Source organism: Convolutriloba macropyga, chromosome 3, assembly GCF_964194025.1.
Source record: "Convolutriloba macropyga chromosome 3, txConMacr16.3, whole genome shotgun sequence".
NCBI lineage: Eukaryota > Metazoa > Xenacoelomorpha > Acoela > Convolutidae > Convolutriloba > Convolutriloba macropyga.
In genome coordinates, this window is record NC_134470.1 from 6,580,499 (window position 1) to 6,598,519 (window position 18,021).

The following is an 18,021-nucleotide window of genomic DNA, read 5'->3' on the forward strand; positions in this document are numbered from 1 at the left end:
CACAGCGCAGCGCATGAGAGGCATGGCCATGAACAGCGGTCCGCAATTGCGCTTTAACTATTATTCGGCTATCTAAACTGTAGGCCAAGTAATATTGTAAAGTATAGCACAAAAGGGGAGGCGATTCTCTACTAGGTACCAAAGGGGGGCAATTGTTGAAAAGATCCCAAAACTGTGCGGCTATGATTAAGCCGGAGGAGAAATCCCAATGATCGGATGCTCAGAGAATAAATAGTGACAAGATTTGAAATTGTTGCTAATGGGCAAAAAGCTCAGATATGTGCTAAGTAAGAATAACTTGATCCAACGGAAGAAACGGTAGGGGAATTCACAACAAAGATTCGATAATACGAGCCATCGGTACGATAAACTTTGCAACTGAGTGACTTTGATCATACAAAATTTTGATGCATTCTGAACCTCTTTTCTCTCAACATAAGTTATTCTTTTAGAGTCAAATCTTCCGCAAGAGGTACTAAAAACAGTAACTCAAGAATATGCTTACCAACTTTAAAAGATAATTGACGAAGCATTTTCTTATAACTGTTTTTAATCTATTTTACTTTGTTGAAAATATTCAAAACCCGAAAAAAGGACCATGACTGAATCAACAATAAAGAAATCGGAACACCGACTTCGCTGTAAGTTTGATTTTTCTGCTGTTTCGGTTGTTAACGTACAGCGCTTTTTAGCTCACGGAAAAGAAATTTAAAAAGTTTATTTGAGTGGGGCTGTTTAGCAGATTTAATCAAAACCCGAATAGGATAATGGCGTTATGGTGACTCCCCCTGTTGAGGTGGTGGAAATATGGAAGGTGCAAATTAGAATCATGAGCCCTTAAGTGCTAGTCTTAAGCCCGTTTTGTCAAACCATAAGTTTGCAAAACCGTGATAATTCGATTCACAGTCTGATTGAATATAACTCATAGTCGCACGGACATCTAAAAAATTTATTTTTTTTTCTGTGAGCTAACTGAGAAAGACAGCTCAGGTAACTTATGACAAAGCCCGAATTTTTTTTCTTTTTTCGTTCTTTTGGTGGGACAAAACTGCCCTTAAGTGTTTGATTAGTCATCTATTCAATCTTGTTGTTATTTATTGAGTTTTTGAGGATTAATACAAATAAAAAAAAATTATTAAAAAAACTAATTTTGTTCTTTGGCGTTTCATCAGTTATCATAGGAAGTTTACAAACCACTTTTCTTTACAAAGAGACAGGAAAGGATTAAATTATAAGGAGACAAAAGGGTTTCAGCGTGTATTAACAGTTTGTCTTATCATTATCGAGTAGTTTTGCACTGTCTGGATTGTTAAATCTCAGTGGCACATACTTCCATTATCTGTTTCGTCGGATCATGCTTGTCTTAAATTGCTCAATTTTGGATAATTTTGTACTAATTTGGATATACGCGCACACCTTTTAATCATTTCAAGGTCTTGTCGGAGCATATAGACGCCTGAATATAGACGCACAGTTTCGTATAGTGAAACATGATTTCTCATGGTCCCACAGGGTTGAAACATAAACACTTTTTGTTTAAATTATTTTGTGGCAGTTCGCGCTAATGTCAGCTAATTCGACTTATTGCCCCTTTTTGCCCGGAATGTCTGATCATGGCCAATTTTTTCGCCTCGATCAACCGGTTCATATCTCCACCATCTCAGCCCTGGTTATGATTTGGTATTGTCAGCTTATGACCGAAACTTTCGGGGTTATGATTCGATTAAGTGGTTCGATATAGCGCTTATGATTCGAATTAGTTCGACAAAAATTTTGGTCCAGGCGATGTCAATGACTTACCCACCCAGACGTTATAATTCCATTCAAATTTCCACCAGCTGACACTGGGAAATTTTGCCAAACGACGTAAATTTGATTGTTATGTAATTAAAGAATGAATTGGATAACTTACCAATTCGTTTACCGACCCTTGCGAGATGGAATGTACCAAGGTCGTCGTCGTACACAATGTCCAGGAAATCAAGGTCACCGTCATGCTCGAAGTAGGGTTGAACTACAAGGAAAAATGAACATAGACCTAGTTCGATTCAGCAAACGAGAAAATTATTATGAAACACCATTTTATCATCACTTCCCAGGTTGAGGTCGCGCTCGAAATCGCCTCTGATCAGACCGTCTCAGAAAAGTGGGACCTCTGATCAGACAGTCCCAGACCGAAATGATATCTGATCAGACGAGTGTGCGCTTGAAGATCGTTGTGCGCTCGAAGTGCGCTCGAATCCGCCTCTTATCAGACTGGAGTGCGCTCGAAATAGCCTCTGATCAGACTGACGTGCGCTCTAAATTGCCTATGATCAGAGTAAAGTGCGCTCGAAATCACCTCTGATCAGAGAAAAGTGCGCTCGAAATCACCTCTGATCAGACAAAAGTGCGCTCGAAGTTGCCTCAGTTTAGACTAAAGTGCGCTCAAAATAGTCCGATCAGAGAATGATTTTGAACATCAACAAATCTCTCAATATCGTTATAATATAATCATTCCATGAAAATCGATGTTATCAATCTCATATTCAACTAACAAAAAAACCAATCCTAAAAGTATTGCTATTGAATTTAAAACCAAAAAAATTGCTCAAAAAATTATTGAGCATGCTATTTATTTATGATTTTAACTGAATAAATGAATTTAGACAGCTTTGCATAAAAACGTCTTGATCTACTTTGATTCAAAATCTTTTCTTGAGGGGACCGGCAGTTGCTATCAGCTGGACCCCTTGGTTCTGATCAAACCCATCAGATTTGCAGCTGGACTTCTGCTCAGAATGGTGTTTTTTTGTTGACTCTTACAAGAGACAACAAATGTCAGTAAAAAAACTTGAAAAAAATTGCTCGACTTGGTCTCTAGTCAGTCTAGTGTGGGCTCGAATCGGCCGCTGATCATACTAGTGTGCGCTTGAACCTGCCTCTGATCAGACCGTCCCAGACCAAAGTGACCTCTGATCAGACCGTCCCAGACCAAAGTGGCTTCTGATCAGTCAAGTTCCAGACCATTGTCCAGACAAAAGTGCGCTCGAAGCCTTTTCCAGACCATGTAATTCGAGCGCACCAAGAACATGTGTGCGCTCGAAGATGCTCTGATCAGAGCTCAATTCGGTCTGGCCACCTCGACTTGGGATTCTTTCAAAGATGTCAATTAAGGAAAAGGTCCTTATAATTGAATTCAGCTTTGACTTCTAACATTTTGAAGGTTGAGGTCCAAGACCATTATAAGCTCTAATCCGACCCATATTCAAGCGCATCTTCAGGGGGGGGGGGGTGGATGCGCCCAGACCGAATAAAGTTCCCCTGATCAGAACATTCAAGACCGTAAGTGCCCCTGATTAGACTCAGCCGGGCTCAAACGTTTTTGTGCGCTCGAAGTGCCTTCGAATCCGTTTCTGATCAGCCTCAAGTCTGCTAGATAGTATATGAGCGCTCGAAAAGACCTGCGTTCCTGACTCCAGTTGAGAAGTTGACTTATGAAAAGATCGTGGTCGAACGATATGGGGTTTGGAAAGATAGTGGTCGACCGATAACGGATATGATCAGACTTTAGGTCGGCCTTAATGATCATAGTTGACTTTAGGGCGACCGATATTGGTCATGGTCGAGTTTAGCTTGATCGATATTGGTCATGGTCGACTTTTGGTCAAGTATATTGGTCATGGTTGACCTTAGGTTGACGGTATTGGTCAAGGTTGATTTTAGATCAACCGATATTGGTCATGGTCGACTTTGGATTGGCCTATAAGGGTCAAGTTCAAAAAACAATTCAACGTTGTCTATCACTGCTGTTAGTAGTTGTTGATTTTGCAATATCTAGTAATTATAACACACTAAGGTGTCAATCAAAAAATTGTACAACAGGGACCTGAGAAAATGGCTATATTTTTTACTACTACTTCTACTACTACTACTACTACTACTACTACTACTACTACTACTACTACTACTACTACTACTACTACTACTACTACTACTACTACTACTACTACTACTACTACTACTACTACTACTACTACTACTACTACTACTACTACTACTACTACTACTACTACTACTACTACTGTTTCAACACTTTAATTCCAAATATGAAATAAAGGCACGGTTGGCAACAAATACAAACAAAACAAGAAGAGTTATTTGTTTGGTTATTCTGTGAAGTGCTGTACGAAGGAATTGTTGAAGGCATTCTTTGACCCGGTTGCTGCTTTCTCCTGCAATCTGGTGAACGATACTTTGTTTCGTACACAGTCTCCTTCGATTTGACTCATCCACGTTTTCCGTTGCCCCCCAGGAGCGCGTCTAGCATGGACGTATTGATCGGGCGGGTCCCAATCGAAGGCACTGCGGGCTAATCTTCCTGGTTCCATCCTCTGGATGTGTCCGTACCATTTTATCCGTTTGAGCATGAACATCGTGGATAGTTGGGGCATTCGTGATCTTGACATAATTTCTTCGTTCGTTGCCTTCTCCAGATATGACACACGTAGAATTCTCCGAAGACAACCACAGTGGAAACTCTCAAGTTTTCTCTCCATTAATTTCGAAAGAGTCCAAGTCTCTGAGCTGTACAGCACGGCTGATAAAACGAGTGCTTTGTACAAATTGCACTTGAGGTGCACGCTGAGCTGCTTGCTCTTCCAGAGATTTTGGAGGTTAGCAAACCGTTGTCTACCTTCTGCAAGTTTGCAATTGACTTCCTGCAGGTCTCCATGCTTGAGGCTGACAAATGATCCGAGATACTTGAACGCTTCTATGTTTTCAAACTCGTTTCCGAGAACATCTTGTACTTTGCAGGAAAACACGCGTGTGGCAACTGCTTTAGGTTTGCCACAGTATCTCGATTGGTGAACTTTTCGGCCATTGACTGTTTTGAACTTTCTTTCACACTTGTCACAGGTAAGGCTCGCCTCTAGTTGCTCGAACTTTGACTTGTCGACGACATTCTTTGACAAACCGGCTTTGCAGAATCTTGTTTGGTGCACTTTGCGTCCGGTAACTGTACTGAATTGCCGCTGACAATTCTGACATCTTAAAGACTCTTGGTCAGCCACCACTGACCGACTCTCATTTTCTAACGACTCTGAATCTGCTACCGCAGATTGTTGTTGTGAAGCTACCAACGCTGGCTTAGCCACCGATAAGCTTTTCAATCTTAGCTTCCGGCCATCTTGTGTTTCGAACCAGCCCGCTTTCTTTTTCGTTCCCAGCAGCACCTCCGTGCTGATGGTTAGTCGTGACTGGCTAGATGTCTCTGTCAGGAGTCCTAGTTTGCCGTTATGTGTTCCAGTGAGTATCTCCACGTTCTGTTGGATACTAGGCACTGCAACAACATTTGGGCTGTCGCATTTTACGCCCATATTCTTTGTTTTGGCCACATTAATCTTCAGACCAGCGGCTTCCGCAAGGGCCTCGATTCGATGTAGGTTTTCTTGCACCTCACTGTCTGAGACCCCCACGAGAGCAACATCATCAGCAAAATCTAAGTCAGCCATCAATCTCCCAATGTCTAATCCTCCATGCACCGAGTTAGCCAAAATGTAGTTGATGACAAGGCCGAATAGGATTGGGGACCACACATCACCCTGCCTAACGCCCGTTCTGACATCAAATAAGCGTCCTTTCTCACCTTCGGCTTTGACTCGACATTTGAATCCATCATAGCTGTTTCTTATGATGTTTATCACTTTTTGCGGAAGACCATAGTGTTTCATTATCTGGTACATCTTCTCACGATCGACAGAATCGAATGCCGCTCGAAAGTCTATTAAACAAAAGCTAATATCCAATTGAAACGCAATTGATTTCTCTATTATTTGACGCAGGGCAAAGAGTTGATCGGCGCATCCTCTGCTTTTTCTGAAGCCGCACTGCTCTTCCCTTAAGACGCGATCCACTGAATCTTTGCATCGATTGAGAATAACGGAAGCGAACACTTTGCCTGGTACTGACAATAGAGAGATCCCTCGGTGGTTCGAACACTCTGACCTCTTTCCTTTACTCTTGTATAATGGGACAATTTCTGCTACCTTCCAGTCATCGGGCAGAACTTCCGTCGACCAACACTTATCTATGATGTCCCAGAGCCACTCGACAATACCCTTGTGTGCTTTCAACATCTCACAGGAAATGTTATCGGGTCCACTTGCCTTGCCATTCTTCAACCTGCGGACAGTTTCAAGCACTTCTTCAAATCGAATTGGGCTCAGGTCAATCGACAAGCTTTCAGCTGCTTCTTCGGGATCCAATCTCGTACTGCAACTGGATGTTGAGGGATTCAGGAGTTGACTAAAATGTTCCGTCCAGCGTTCAAGTCGTTCCTCTTTCGTCCGTAGGTTGACGCCAGTGCTTGAAACTAATTTGGTCAACTGGGGACTCCAGTTTCGGCAAATCTGCTGTGATGCCCCAAAAACCTCCTTCAAGTTGCCTCTGTCCGCAAAGCTCTGCACTTCTTGGCCTTTGCGTTCAAGCCATGTCCGTTTGTCTGCACGTAGAGCTTTTCTGACTTCCTTACAGCAGTTTGTGAACTCTAACAACGCCACCGCGCTGCTGTGTTTCTTCAACTGTAGATCAGCTCGTTTCCGGATAAGTTCCAGAGAATCAGGAGAAATCCAAGGTTTGTTCACTCGCTTGTCCGGAAGGAGGCATTTCACTGCTGCTTGGTTCAGGGCTTTTCGAAAATTGTCCCAAGACTGCTCTGTATTCTCGAAATCGCCGCTCTTATCAAGATGTAACTTGACCTCCTGCGTGAATAAGTCACGCGTTGTTTCATCTTGCAGCTTTGCAGAACTGATTCTGGGCGTGAAACATGGCTTTTTAGACAAAAGTTTCATAGATACTTCCGCAATGACCAGTTCATGATCGGTAATTGTGGTTTTCCCTCTTCTGGTCCTCACATTCGTCAGACATCCTCTGTATCTCTCTGCAAACAGAATGTGATCCAGCATCTTTTTTCGACAACTCGGATCGGGAGGGTTGTAGGTGTACCGATGCACTTGTCGATGCTGGAACCATGTACCACCTACGAGCAATTTGTGTAAAGTGCAAAATGATAACAACTTTTCCAAGCTTTCATTCTCTTCACCCATTCCAAACGGGCCTCTGCAGCTCATGGTGTCATTCAACTGGTGTCCAGGCTCTGCATTGAGGTCACCGATGACACAAATACGCTCCCTATGTTTGAAGCTGGAAACTAGGTCTGAAAGTTGACTCCAAAACAAATCCTTCTCTTGGAGACTAGCTTCATTCGTAGGTGCGTAGCAGACAACAACAGCTAGATTGGCTCTCCTCCGAGCCGCGAACTTGACGTAGCAAATACGTTCACTTAGAGCCACTTGTTCTACGATGCTGTTTATCAATGACTTCTTTACAGCAACGCCCACTCCTCGTTGTCTCGACTTTACACCAGACAACCACGAGTCAGACAGGTAGAGCTTGTGGTCTCCGAGATCAATTTCTTGCTCCTGCAATCTCGTCTCCTGCACTCCCAGAATATCCAACTTGTATTGCGCCAGATCCATTTTCAAAGCCTCTAAAGATCCGGCTTGGGTCAGTGTTCTGACGTTTAAAGTTGCAATTCTGAGTTGGTTCCTCGGGAGATTCTTAGCACCCCTTACCCGGGACTCGGGGCCATGGTTGAATGTACTCATTGCTTTGGTGTTTGAAGGCTGAGATACGACTAGTTGCGCCACAAACTAGGAGACCAGTGCCTCGTTAGCTCGACCATGTGAGCGGAGAGCCGCAGCACATGACCTACCCCCAGGGGACACCACGTGGAGGTGAGGTTGGATTTTGTCCCCCACTACTACTACTACTTCTACTAATACTACTACTACTACTACTACTACTACTACTACTACTACTACTACTACTACTACTACTACTACTACTACTACTACTACTACTACTACTACTACTACTACTACTACTACTACTACTACTACTACTACTACTACTACTACTACCACTACTACTACCAGGTTTATCGCCATTAGGAGTAAACCCGTTTTGGGAATCTGAAGCAACACCCCCAATAGAATGGACACAATGGTTCTCCACACTAAAAATGGCGATATTGGCACGCGACAGCATCGAAGTAGACAAGTTACTCAAATTGAAACCACAACCCACAGACTTATTTTACCCCACACTAGCAACATACCAAGAGGAATTTGAATGAGAGACAGAAGACGAAGCAAGAAATAGAGAGCAGAGAAACGAAAGAAGGAGAGTAGACTTTGAGAACGAGTACAAGGTAATAGAACGTAAAGGAGCACTATTAGACAGGATACCGTGGGACGAAGCGGTCACAAATGTTAAAAGCCTTATTTACCTATCACTTGAAGCAAAACCGAGAAGAAATTATCACCAGACAAAACCCAAACACACACAAATAGAAAAATGCACCACACACGAACTCGTACACGAACTCAATATCACATTCACCATTCCACGAAACACCGCATTCGACAGATTCAAGTTCTTCAAATCTATGCAACAATCACACGAATCACTCGAGACATTTTACAGTAGAATAAGAGAAGCAGGTGCCCTCTGCAAATCAAAGATTTGGAGGAAGATTTGGTAAAGGACCTATTAATCTCAAATATGACTAACACATCAATTCAAATGGATCTTTTATCAGAAGTGAGAACGCCACAACAAGTACTTATTTTCGCCATCAACAGAGAGAGGGACAAGCAAACCAACAGGAGATATTGAGAGCACACACAAACAATACCAGCTGGTCACAAGTATCATACATCAGAAACAAGCCAAGAACATCCTTCCCACAACGCACAATACAACAACCAATTCTACCTACACCACCAACTGGAAAAATAGAACCATGTTATAAATGCGGACAAGCATTTATAAAAAATCATCTAAACATGTGCAAAGCTCAAAACTTCACATGCAAAATATGCAAAAAGATCGGTCACTTCACATCGAAGTGCAAAGCACCAATGCCTGAAAGCAAAAATCCCAAATTTAGACAAGACTACAGAAAAAACATACAACAACAAAGCACCCCTCAAACAAGAAGAGTTCGACATGTGAAAGAACACGAAAAGTGCGTCGAAGAAGAGGAAACAGAAGAGGAAACAGTTGACGCAGAAGTCGCACTCTACATAAAAGAATTAATGGACGATTGGTCATCAGTGAACACAATAAGACCAGTGGATTTGAAGAAAATAAACAGCATATCGTTTAACAAAGAAGCAGGAGGTGAATGTTGGGTCAAGACTAAATGCAACAACATAGTAATGGATTGGTTAGCAGACACAGGCTCGCCTCGATCATTTATGGAGCATGCAAAAGCAAAGGAAATCACAAACAAAAACAAAGCAAGCAGAATAACAACATTTGACGAGAAATCAAGATGTAAATGTTTCAACAATCAGGACATAAAGATATCAGGGGTACTACACATTACACTCAAGTCAGGAGCATGGACGGCAAAAAACTGTAGCTTCCTACTGGTTAAGCATCTACCGCAATCTGTGATGGGCAGAGACATCCTACTACAACTAGGATTCTATCTAACAGCAACAAAACCAATTGGTAAGACCATTGGCTTAATATCGGATGCATCAACAGAACAAAACATCAAAAAATGGATATTCATAAAATACACACACCTATGTACTACTACTAATAATATACTACTACTATTAATATACTACTACTACTACTACTACTACTACTACTACTACTACTACTACTACTACTACTACTACTACTGTTTCAACACTTTAATTCCAAATATGAAATAAAGGCACGGTTGGCAACAAATACAAATACAAATACAAATACAAACAAAACAAGAAGAGTTATTTGTTTGGTTATTCTGTGAAGTGCTGTACGACGAAATTGTTGAAGGCATTCTTTGACCCGGTTGCTGCTTTCTCCTGCAATCTGGTGAACGATACTTTGTTTCGTACACAGTCTCCTTCGATTTGACTCATCCACGTTTTCCGTTGCCCCCCAGGAGCGCGTCTGGCATGGGCGTATTGATCGGGCGGGTCCCAATCGAAGGCACTGCGGGCTAATCTTCCTGGTTCCATTCTCTGGATGTGACCGTACCATTTTATCCGTTTGAGCATGATCATCGTGGATAGTTGGGGCATTCGCGATCTTGACATAATTTCATCGTTCGTTGCTTTCTCCAGATATGACACACGTAGAATTCTCCGAAGACAACCACAGTGGAAACTCTCAAGTTTTCTCTCCATTAATTTCGAAAGAGTCCAAGTCTCTGAGCTGTACAGCACGGCTGATAAAACGAGTGCTTTGTACAAATTGCACTTGAGGTGCACGCTGAGCTGCTTGCTCTTCCAGAGATTTTGGAAGTTAGCAAACCGTTGTCTACCTTCTGCAAGTTTGCAATTGACTTCCTGGAGGTCTCCATGCTTGAGGCTGACATATGATCCGAGATACTTGAACGCTTCTATGTTTTCAAACTCGTTTCCGATAACATCTTGTACTTTGCAGGAAAACACGCGTGTGGCAGCTGCTTTAGGTTTGCCACAGTATCTCGATTGGTGAACTTTTCGGCCATTGACTGTTTTGAACTTCCTTTCACACTTGTCACAGGTGAGGCTCGCCTCTAGTTGCTCGAAGTTGCAGAAAAGCTCTACGTGCAGACAAACGGGCATGGCTTGAACGCAAAGGCCAAGAAGTGCAGAGCTTCGCGGACAGAGGCAACTTAAAGGAGGTTTTTGGGGCATCACAGCAGATTTGCCGAAACTGGAGGCCCCAGTTGACCAAATTAGTTTCAAGCACTGGCGTCAACTTACGGACGAAAGAGGAACGACTTGAACGCTGGACGGAACATTTTAGTCAACTCCTGAATCCCTCAACATTCAGTTGCAGTACGAGATTGGATCCCGAAGAAGCAGCTGAAAGCTTGCCGATTGACCTGAGCCCAATTCGATTTGAAGAAGTGCTTGAAGCTGTCCACAGGTTGAAGAATGGCAAGGCAAGTGGACCCGATAACATTTCCTGTGAGATGTTGAAAGCACACAAGGGTATTGTCGAGTGGCTCTGGGACATCATAGATAAATGTTGGTCGACGGAAGTTCTGCCCGATGACTGGAAGGTAGCAGAAATTGTCCCATTATACAAGAGTAAAGGAAAGAGGTCAGAGTGTTCGAACTACCGAGGGATCTCTCTATTGTCAGTACCAGGCAAAGTGTTCGCTTCCGTTACTCTCAATCGATGCAAAGATTCAGTGGATCGCGTCTTAAGGGAAGAGCAGTGCGGCTTCAGAAAAAGCAGAGGATGCGCCGATCAACTCTTTGTCCTGCGTCAAATAATAGAGAAATCAATGGCGTTTCAATTGGATATTAGCTTTTGTTTCATAGACTTTCGAGCGGCATTCGATTCTGTCGATCGTGAGCAGATGTACCAGATAATGAAACACTATGGTCTGCCGCAAAAAGTGATAAACATCATAAGAAACAGCTATGATGGATTCAAATGTCGAGTCAAAGCCGAAGGTGAGAAGGGACGCTTATTTGATGTCAGAACAGGCGTTAGGCAGGGTGATGTGTGGTCCCCAATCCTATTCGGCCTTGTCATCAACTACATTTTAGCTAACTCGGTGCATGGAGGATTAGACATTGGGAGATTGGTGGCTGACTACTACTACTACTACTACTACTACTACTACTACTACTACTACTACTACTACTACTACTACTACTACTACTACTACTACTACTACTACTACTACTACTACTACTACTACTACTACTACTACTACTACTACTACTACTACTACTACTACTACTACTACTACTACTACTACTACTACTACTACTACTACTACTACTACTACTACTACTACTACTACTACTACTACTACTACTACTACTACTACTACTACTACTACTACTACTACTACTACTACTACTACTACTACTACTACTACTACTACTACTACTACTACTACTACTACTACTACTACTACTACTACTACTACTACTACTACTACTACTACTACTACTACTACTACTACTACTACTACTACTACTACTACTACTACTACTACTACTACTACTACTACTACTACTACTACTACTACTACTACTACTACTACTACTACTACTACTACTACTACTACTACTACTACTACTACTACTACTACTACTACTACTACTACTACTACTACTACTACTACTACTACTACTACTACTACTACTACTACTACTACTACTACTACTACTACTACTACTACTACTACTACTACTACTACTACTACTACTACTACTACTACTACTACTACTACTACTACTACTACTACTACTACTACTACTACTACTACTACTACTACTACTACTACTACTACTACTACTACTACTACTACTACTACTACTACTACTACTACTACTACTACTACTACTACTACTACTACTACTACTACTACTACTACTACTACTACTACTACTACTACTACTACTACTACTACTACTACTACTACTACTACTACTACTACTACTACTACTACTACTACTACTACTACTACTACTACTACTACTACTACTACTACTACTACTACTACTACTACTACTACTACTACTACTACTACTACTACTACTACTACTACTACTACTACTACTACTACTACTACTACTACTACTACTACTACTACTACTACTACTACTACTACTACTACTACTACTACTACTACTACTACTACTACTACTACTACTACTACTACTACTACTACTACTACTACTACTACTACTACTACTACTACTACTACTACTACTACTACTACTACTACTACTACTACTACTACTACTACTACTACTACTACTACTACTACTACTACTACTACTACTACTACTACTACTACTACTACTACTACTACTACTACTACTACTACTACTACTACTACTACTACTAGTACTACTACTACTACTACTACTACTACTACTACGGCCGACTTGAAATTGGGTAAAGCGATCCGTGGATTACGGTTTTGCTCGGAGATTTCTCAATTATGTTCCTAGAGCTCAAATAAAGTTTGTTTACGTTAGCGAAGATGTCAATCTGGCCAAAATTTTGTGAGGTTTAAAAAACTTGATTAATTTTGAAAAAAATGCTTTTTTCTCTAAATTTCTTTTATCTCCTCGTAGATTGATAGTCACACTTGAGAGCTTTCCAGAAATTTTTTTTGTCATTCTAGATCTTTTGTTTGTTGGTTTTTTAACCTAGCGGAGTAAGGTGACATCTGCGGCCAAACAGTAAGGGAAATTGAAAACTCTGTTTCTTCACCAATTTTTTTTTAGTTTTCTCCATTTCGGTGCTGTATGACTAAGTTATGGCATTTTGTTCATGTAGTGCAGTTGCGTTTAGTGCCTAGAAACGACCTAATTTTTAAAATATGGAAGTGAACCAAACGAGTGACCACTAAACTGCAAGAAAAATGAAATGAGGCAAAATCTGAAAAAAGAGTTCTGCAGTCTGAAATTTTGCACGACTACTAAAAAACAGTCAGACAAGACTGGTAACCTTTTTTTGGATTCTAATGTCTATAAAAAACCGAGAAAAAGAGGTATCCAAAATTCTCGATTTGAATTTGAGTACGATTGTTTTCTAATTTTTGGACGGATGCGAATATTCGGATGACTGTTGATTTTGATGAGCTCAGCAAAAAATTTTTGAAGCCTCAATTACAGTATGCTATCCGATTTTAAAAGGGCCAATGTCTCGGTTTAAATAGCACAAGAAAAAATGAAAAACAGTTTCGAATAACAGAAGCAAACTCCGACGAGATTCAGCAAAAATAGGGCTTTTCAAAATTTATGACACTGAGGATTGGGCTTAAAAATCCTTTGAAATAAACATGTTCAGCGTCAACGATCGCCATATTTTTAGCTCCCAATTCTTAAAAAAATTTCTAAAACTTAAGTCAAACTCTTGCCAAGCATCAGAAAAATATTAAAGTTGGTAGGTCGTTTTTGCAAGTTTTTGTATTCTTTTTAATGTTTTCCTTTCACCTTTTGAGTTAGAAAGATTACCGAAAAAATTTTTTTAAATACATTTTTTTACTGGAAAAACCGTTTTGTTGACGCTTTCAGTTGAATTTGATTTTTCGTGAAAAACTTGAATTCGGGTACAGTGCTGTTTGTTAAAGTTAAAGTGAAAAAGATAAGATCAATTCAAACAGTACAACATAAAAAACAAAAATGATCATTTTTATGCAAGAATGTTTTTCACTAGCTTAGCCATATAATTGTTTTCCACCAGTCTTTTATTTTGAAGCAAAAAAATTGTAACTTTGAAAAAATGGAAAAAATCTGAAACAAAATTAAATGAGTTCGAGGTACAGAAGAACGAATTACGGAACCATTTTGGATGTCGTTTATGAAATACTGGTTATCGTTGGTATGATTAGCGTTCTTTAGAGTGCAAGCAATTTTATTCGAAGGGAATTGATTAATTGGGGTTTAATTAGCGCAAACAAAAATGGGCCTAAAATAACGGACCTAAAAACTGTTTTCTAGGGGGGTCAAACAATAGGGGATCACCCAGAGTTGAAGGGCAGAGCCTTCAACTCGAGAAGATACCCTATTTTTTTCAAATTGATTTTTTTTGCTTAAATTCAAGGTCATTTGCCATTCCATTTTTTTCAAAAGACGTCCTATACCACGGGATAGGTCTACCCATATCTTAATAATACAAGGGGAAAAGTTTGAAAAACGAAAAACTCGAATTTATGTTCGAAAAAAGAGTGCCAAAGTGGCCCTATTGGTCTGGTCGCCAAGTTTTTCTATTAAACCTAGAAATAATTGTCATACCAATCCCTCGAACTCTTCATAGATGTTCGTACGGAAAACGTTAGCCTAAGTTGTTTAAAAACATAAAAAACATAGGACAAAATTTTTGGTATGAGTAGAGTGCTTTAGAGTGCTTGCAATTTTTCCCGAAATCCATTGCCTGTTTAGGAGTTATTTACCGGAAACAGACACGGGCCTAAAATATTGGAAATAAACTGTGATTTCCAGGGGGGTAAAGAATAGGGGATCATCCCGAGTTCGAGGCCAGAGCCTTCAACTAGAGTTGCTCCCCTATTTTTTTCTAAATTGAATTTCTTTCCTTAAATTCGAAGTCATCGGCCACTCCATTTTATTTCAAAACACCTCCTATTCCAACGGATGTTTAATATTGCTGCCTGTGAACGACTTGAAGAAGAGTGGTATCACAATATAATAAAAAATAAGTGTTTTAGAGTTGCAAAATCTGAGACTTAGAAAAATTTGTTTGCGGATTTCATTTATCTCTAACTGCATCGCCTGCTAAGGGGTTATTTACTTGAAACAAAAACACAGGCCTAAAATAACGGACATGAAACTTGATTTCTAGGGTGGTCAAAAAAATAGATGATCAGCCCGAGTGAAAGGCCACAGACTTCAGCTCTAGATGATCCCTATTTTTTTTTCGATTTGATTTTTTTAGCAAAAATTCTAGGTCAATGACCGCTCAATTTTTTTCAAAAAAACACCCACGTTTCCACGGAATAGATAATAGTTCTACATGTGAACGACTTGCAGAAATTTTGTATCACAATACAATAAGAAATAAGTGTTTCAGAGTTTCGAAATCTGGGGCTTTAAAATTTTTTTTTTGCGGAATTCATTTTTCTCGCCTCATTTTTCTCGCCTGAAGTACATCGCCTGATTAGGGTTAATTAACGGAAACAAACAAGATCCTAAAAAAACGAACAAAAAATGTGATTTTTAGGGGGGTAAAAAAATAGGGGATCACCCCGAGTTGAAGGCCAGAGCCTTCAACTCGAGGTGATCCCCTTTTTTTCAAATTGATTTTTTTTGCATAAATTCAAAGTCTTTGGCCGCTCAAGAGCTCATATGAATCTCATTTAAAGCTCAGCATACCTTATGTTCACAGCTGAATTTTACAACATCACATATAATATTGGATACATGCAGGTATTGATTATAATCCAAAATCACAAGGTTTCATTATTTCTAGTTCAATCAAGTTTGATTATTCAAGTTCAAAATCGTGAATGGCCAATTTTAATAGCCTTTCAATGCTTTTAAAAATCATTATTTATCTGAAGCGCATTTCTACCGAAATTACCACACAGCTTTTTAAAAAAATGTCTTCCAATTTCATTTTGTCACAAAACAGTTTTTCTTTGTGGCCTAAATAGAAAATTTGTTATGTTCTTTACCGTTGTATACTTCTGACTCAATGGATGAACGTAGACAGCTTTTCATAAGAAACGTTGTGGTCTACAGTTAAATAAAGTTAAGCTGGCATTTGCTATCAGCTGAACGCCATCAGACTCTAGATTTGTCGCTGGTCAGAATGCTGCTTTTCTGTTGCCTCTTGACAGAGGCAACATCTCTGAGTAAAAAAAATACAAAAAATTGAAAGAAAAAAATGCACTCGAAATCGTCTATGATCAGACTAATGTGCGCTGGAATCCGCTCTGATGAGACGAAAATGACCTCTGATCAGACCACTAACATCCGAAAGTGACATCTGATCTGACCATCCCCCGACCGAGGTGACCTCTAATTGTACTATTGTGCGCTCGAATCAAATCCCAGACCCTGTAATTTTGATCTGGAAACACACCGTGTGCTTTGGACTGGGGTCTGATCAGAGGTCACTTCCGTCTGCCACCTCAACCTGGGGAGTGTGGTTGGTTTGGAGTATTTGTTTTGAAGTTCAGGGAACGTTCTACTTGCAGTATCTGAGAGATACTTCGATTCCCAATTCGTCTCGACTGAAGCCTTCCTCCAATCCAAAGCCGGAACTCAATTCATCCCAGTATGTTGCACCAGTATCTTCCGCGGGGTAGGTTCCATTAATGTACGTCAGATCACGGTTCACTGTAAAGAAGGCATTATGTTAAACATGTATCATTAGAAGATATTGGTTTTAGCACTGATTACAACCCCGTTATTACAACCAAAACACTTTTGCAGTTAATTGTTTTAAGATTTGCGGATTTAATTGGAATGAAATTTTTATTTTAATTGCACCCTGTTGGTATCGGTTGAATACTTTTTTCACCGCTAAATATAGCTAAAATTAGAAAAATTTATCGCTAAAAACTAAAAATCTTACAAAAATTCTCTTGCAAAATATGTGATGGATGGCGCCGCAGTTGAGGAAAAAGCAGTTGACATACAGCACGTCTGAGGCTCGAACCCGGGTACCCATTTTTTTTTGTAGGTAGTCCGATGAATGCGGGGAAAAACTCAAATCTAAAATCCGCAAATCTTACAGAAAATTGCCGTTTTCACCGCCCTTATTGGTAAAGGATGCGTGCGCTTTGTAAAACCCTTACTGGAGTGATATGCGTTTAGAATAAGCTTGTTTGAATAAGTGTAATAACCAGTTTGTTCACAGTAGCCGACGTTAGAGAAAAAAAGTCTTTTTAAGAGACTTACACTGATGTGCAAATTGAACAACCAAAGTAGTATACTAAAATGCACGTATTGTCACGGGGGGGGGGGGACGTCCCCCCCGTGACAAACCGTGCATAACGTTTTGTCACGGGTGGGGACGTCCCCACCCGTGACAAATCGTGCGGTACATTTTTGAGGTCGAAAAATTTTGTCTCTCAATTTTGCCGGGGGACAAAATTTTCTCGATTTGTGCCGGGGACAAAAACTTGTAAAACTTTTGTCAATTTTGTGCGGTGAGAAAAACTTGTGAAATTTTTGCCGAATTTGTTCGGTGGGCAAAAACTTACAATTTTTCCAGCTATTTTGTGCGGGGAATAAAAACTTGTTAAATTTTCACAGTTTTCTGGAATTATTGAAAAACTTGTGAAAATTTTGCAATTTTTGGGGGTCCCTTAAGTTGGTTTTAAAATTTAAAAATTCTTAAACCCTTTTTTAGTCAAAAAGACTATTCATGGGTTTTCAAAAGACAGAAAATTTACTAACCTTTTCATTATTTCAATCTCTTGGTAAGTTTTATGTAATATAACTACATTTAAACCAAAATGGAATCAAATTTTGGTGGTTT

At 40.1% G+C, this 18,021-nt stretch overlaps 1 protein-coding gene across 1 annotated transcript in view; it reads right to left on the reverse strand.

Annotated features, from left to right (window-relative positions):
- Positions 1-18,021, reverse strand: part of LOC142335897 (uncharacterized) — a 133,428-nt gene that overhangs the window by 86,478 nt on the left and 28,929 nt on the right. Inside the window, exons 4-5 of the mRNA XM_075384253.1 lie at positions 16,731-16,874; positions 1,913-2,014 (exon numbers count right to left, since the gene is read on the reverse strand). Of these exons, the coding sequence (XP_075240368.1) occupies positions 1,913-2,014; positions 16,731-16,874 (246 nt within the window). The remainder of the gene's footprint in view (positions 1-1,912; positions 2,015-16,730; positions 16,875-18,021) is intronic.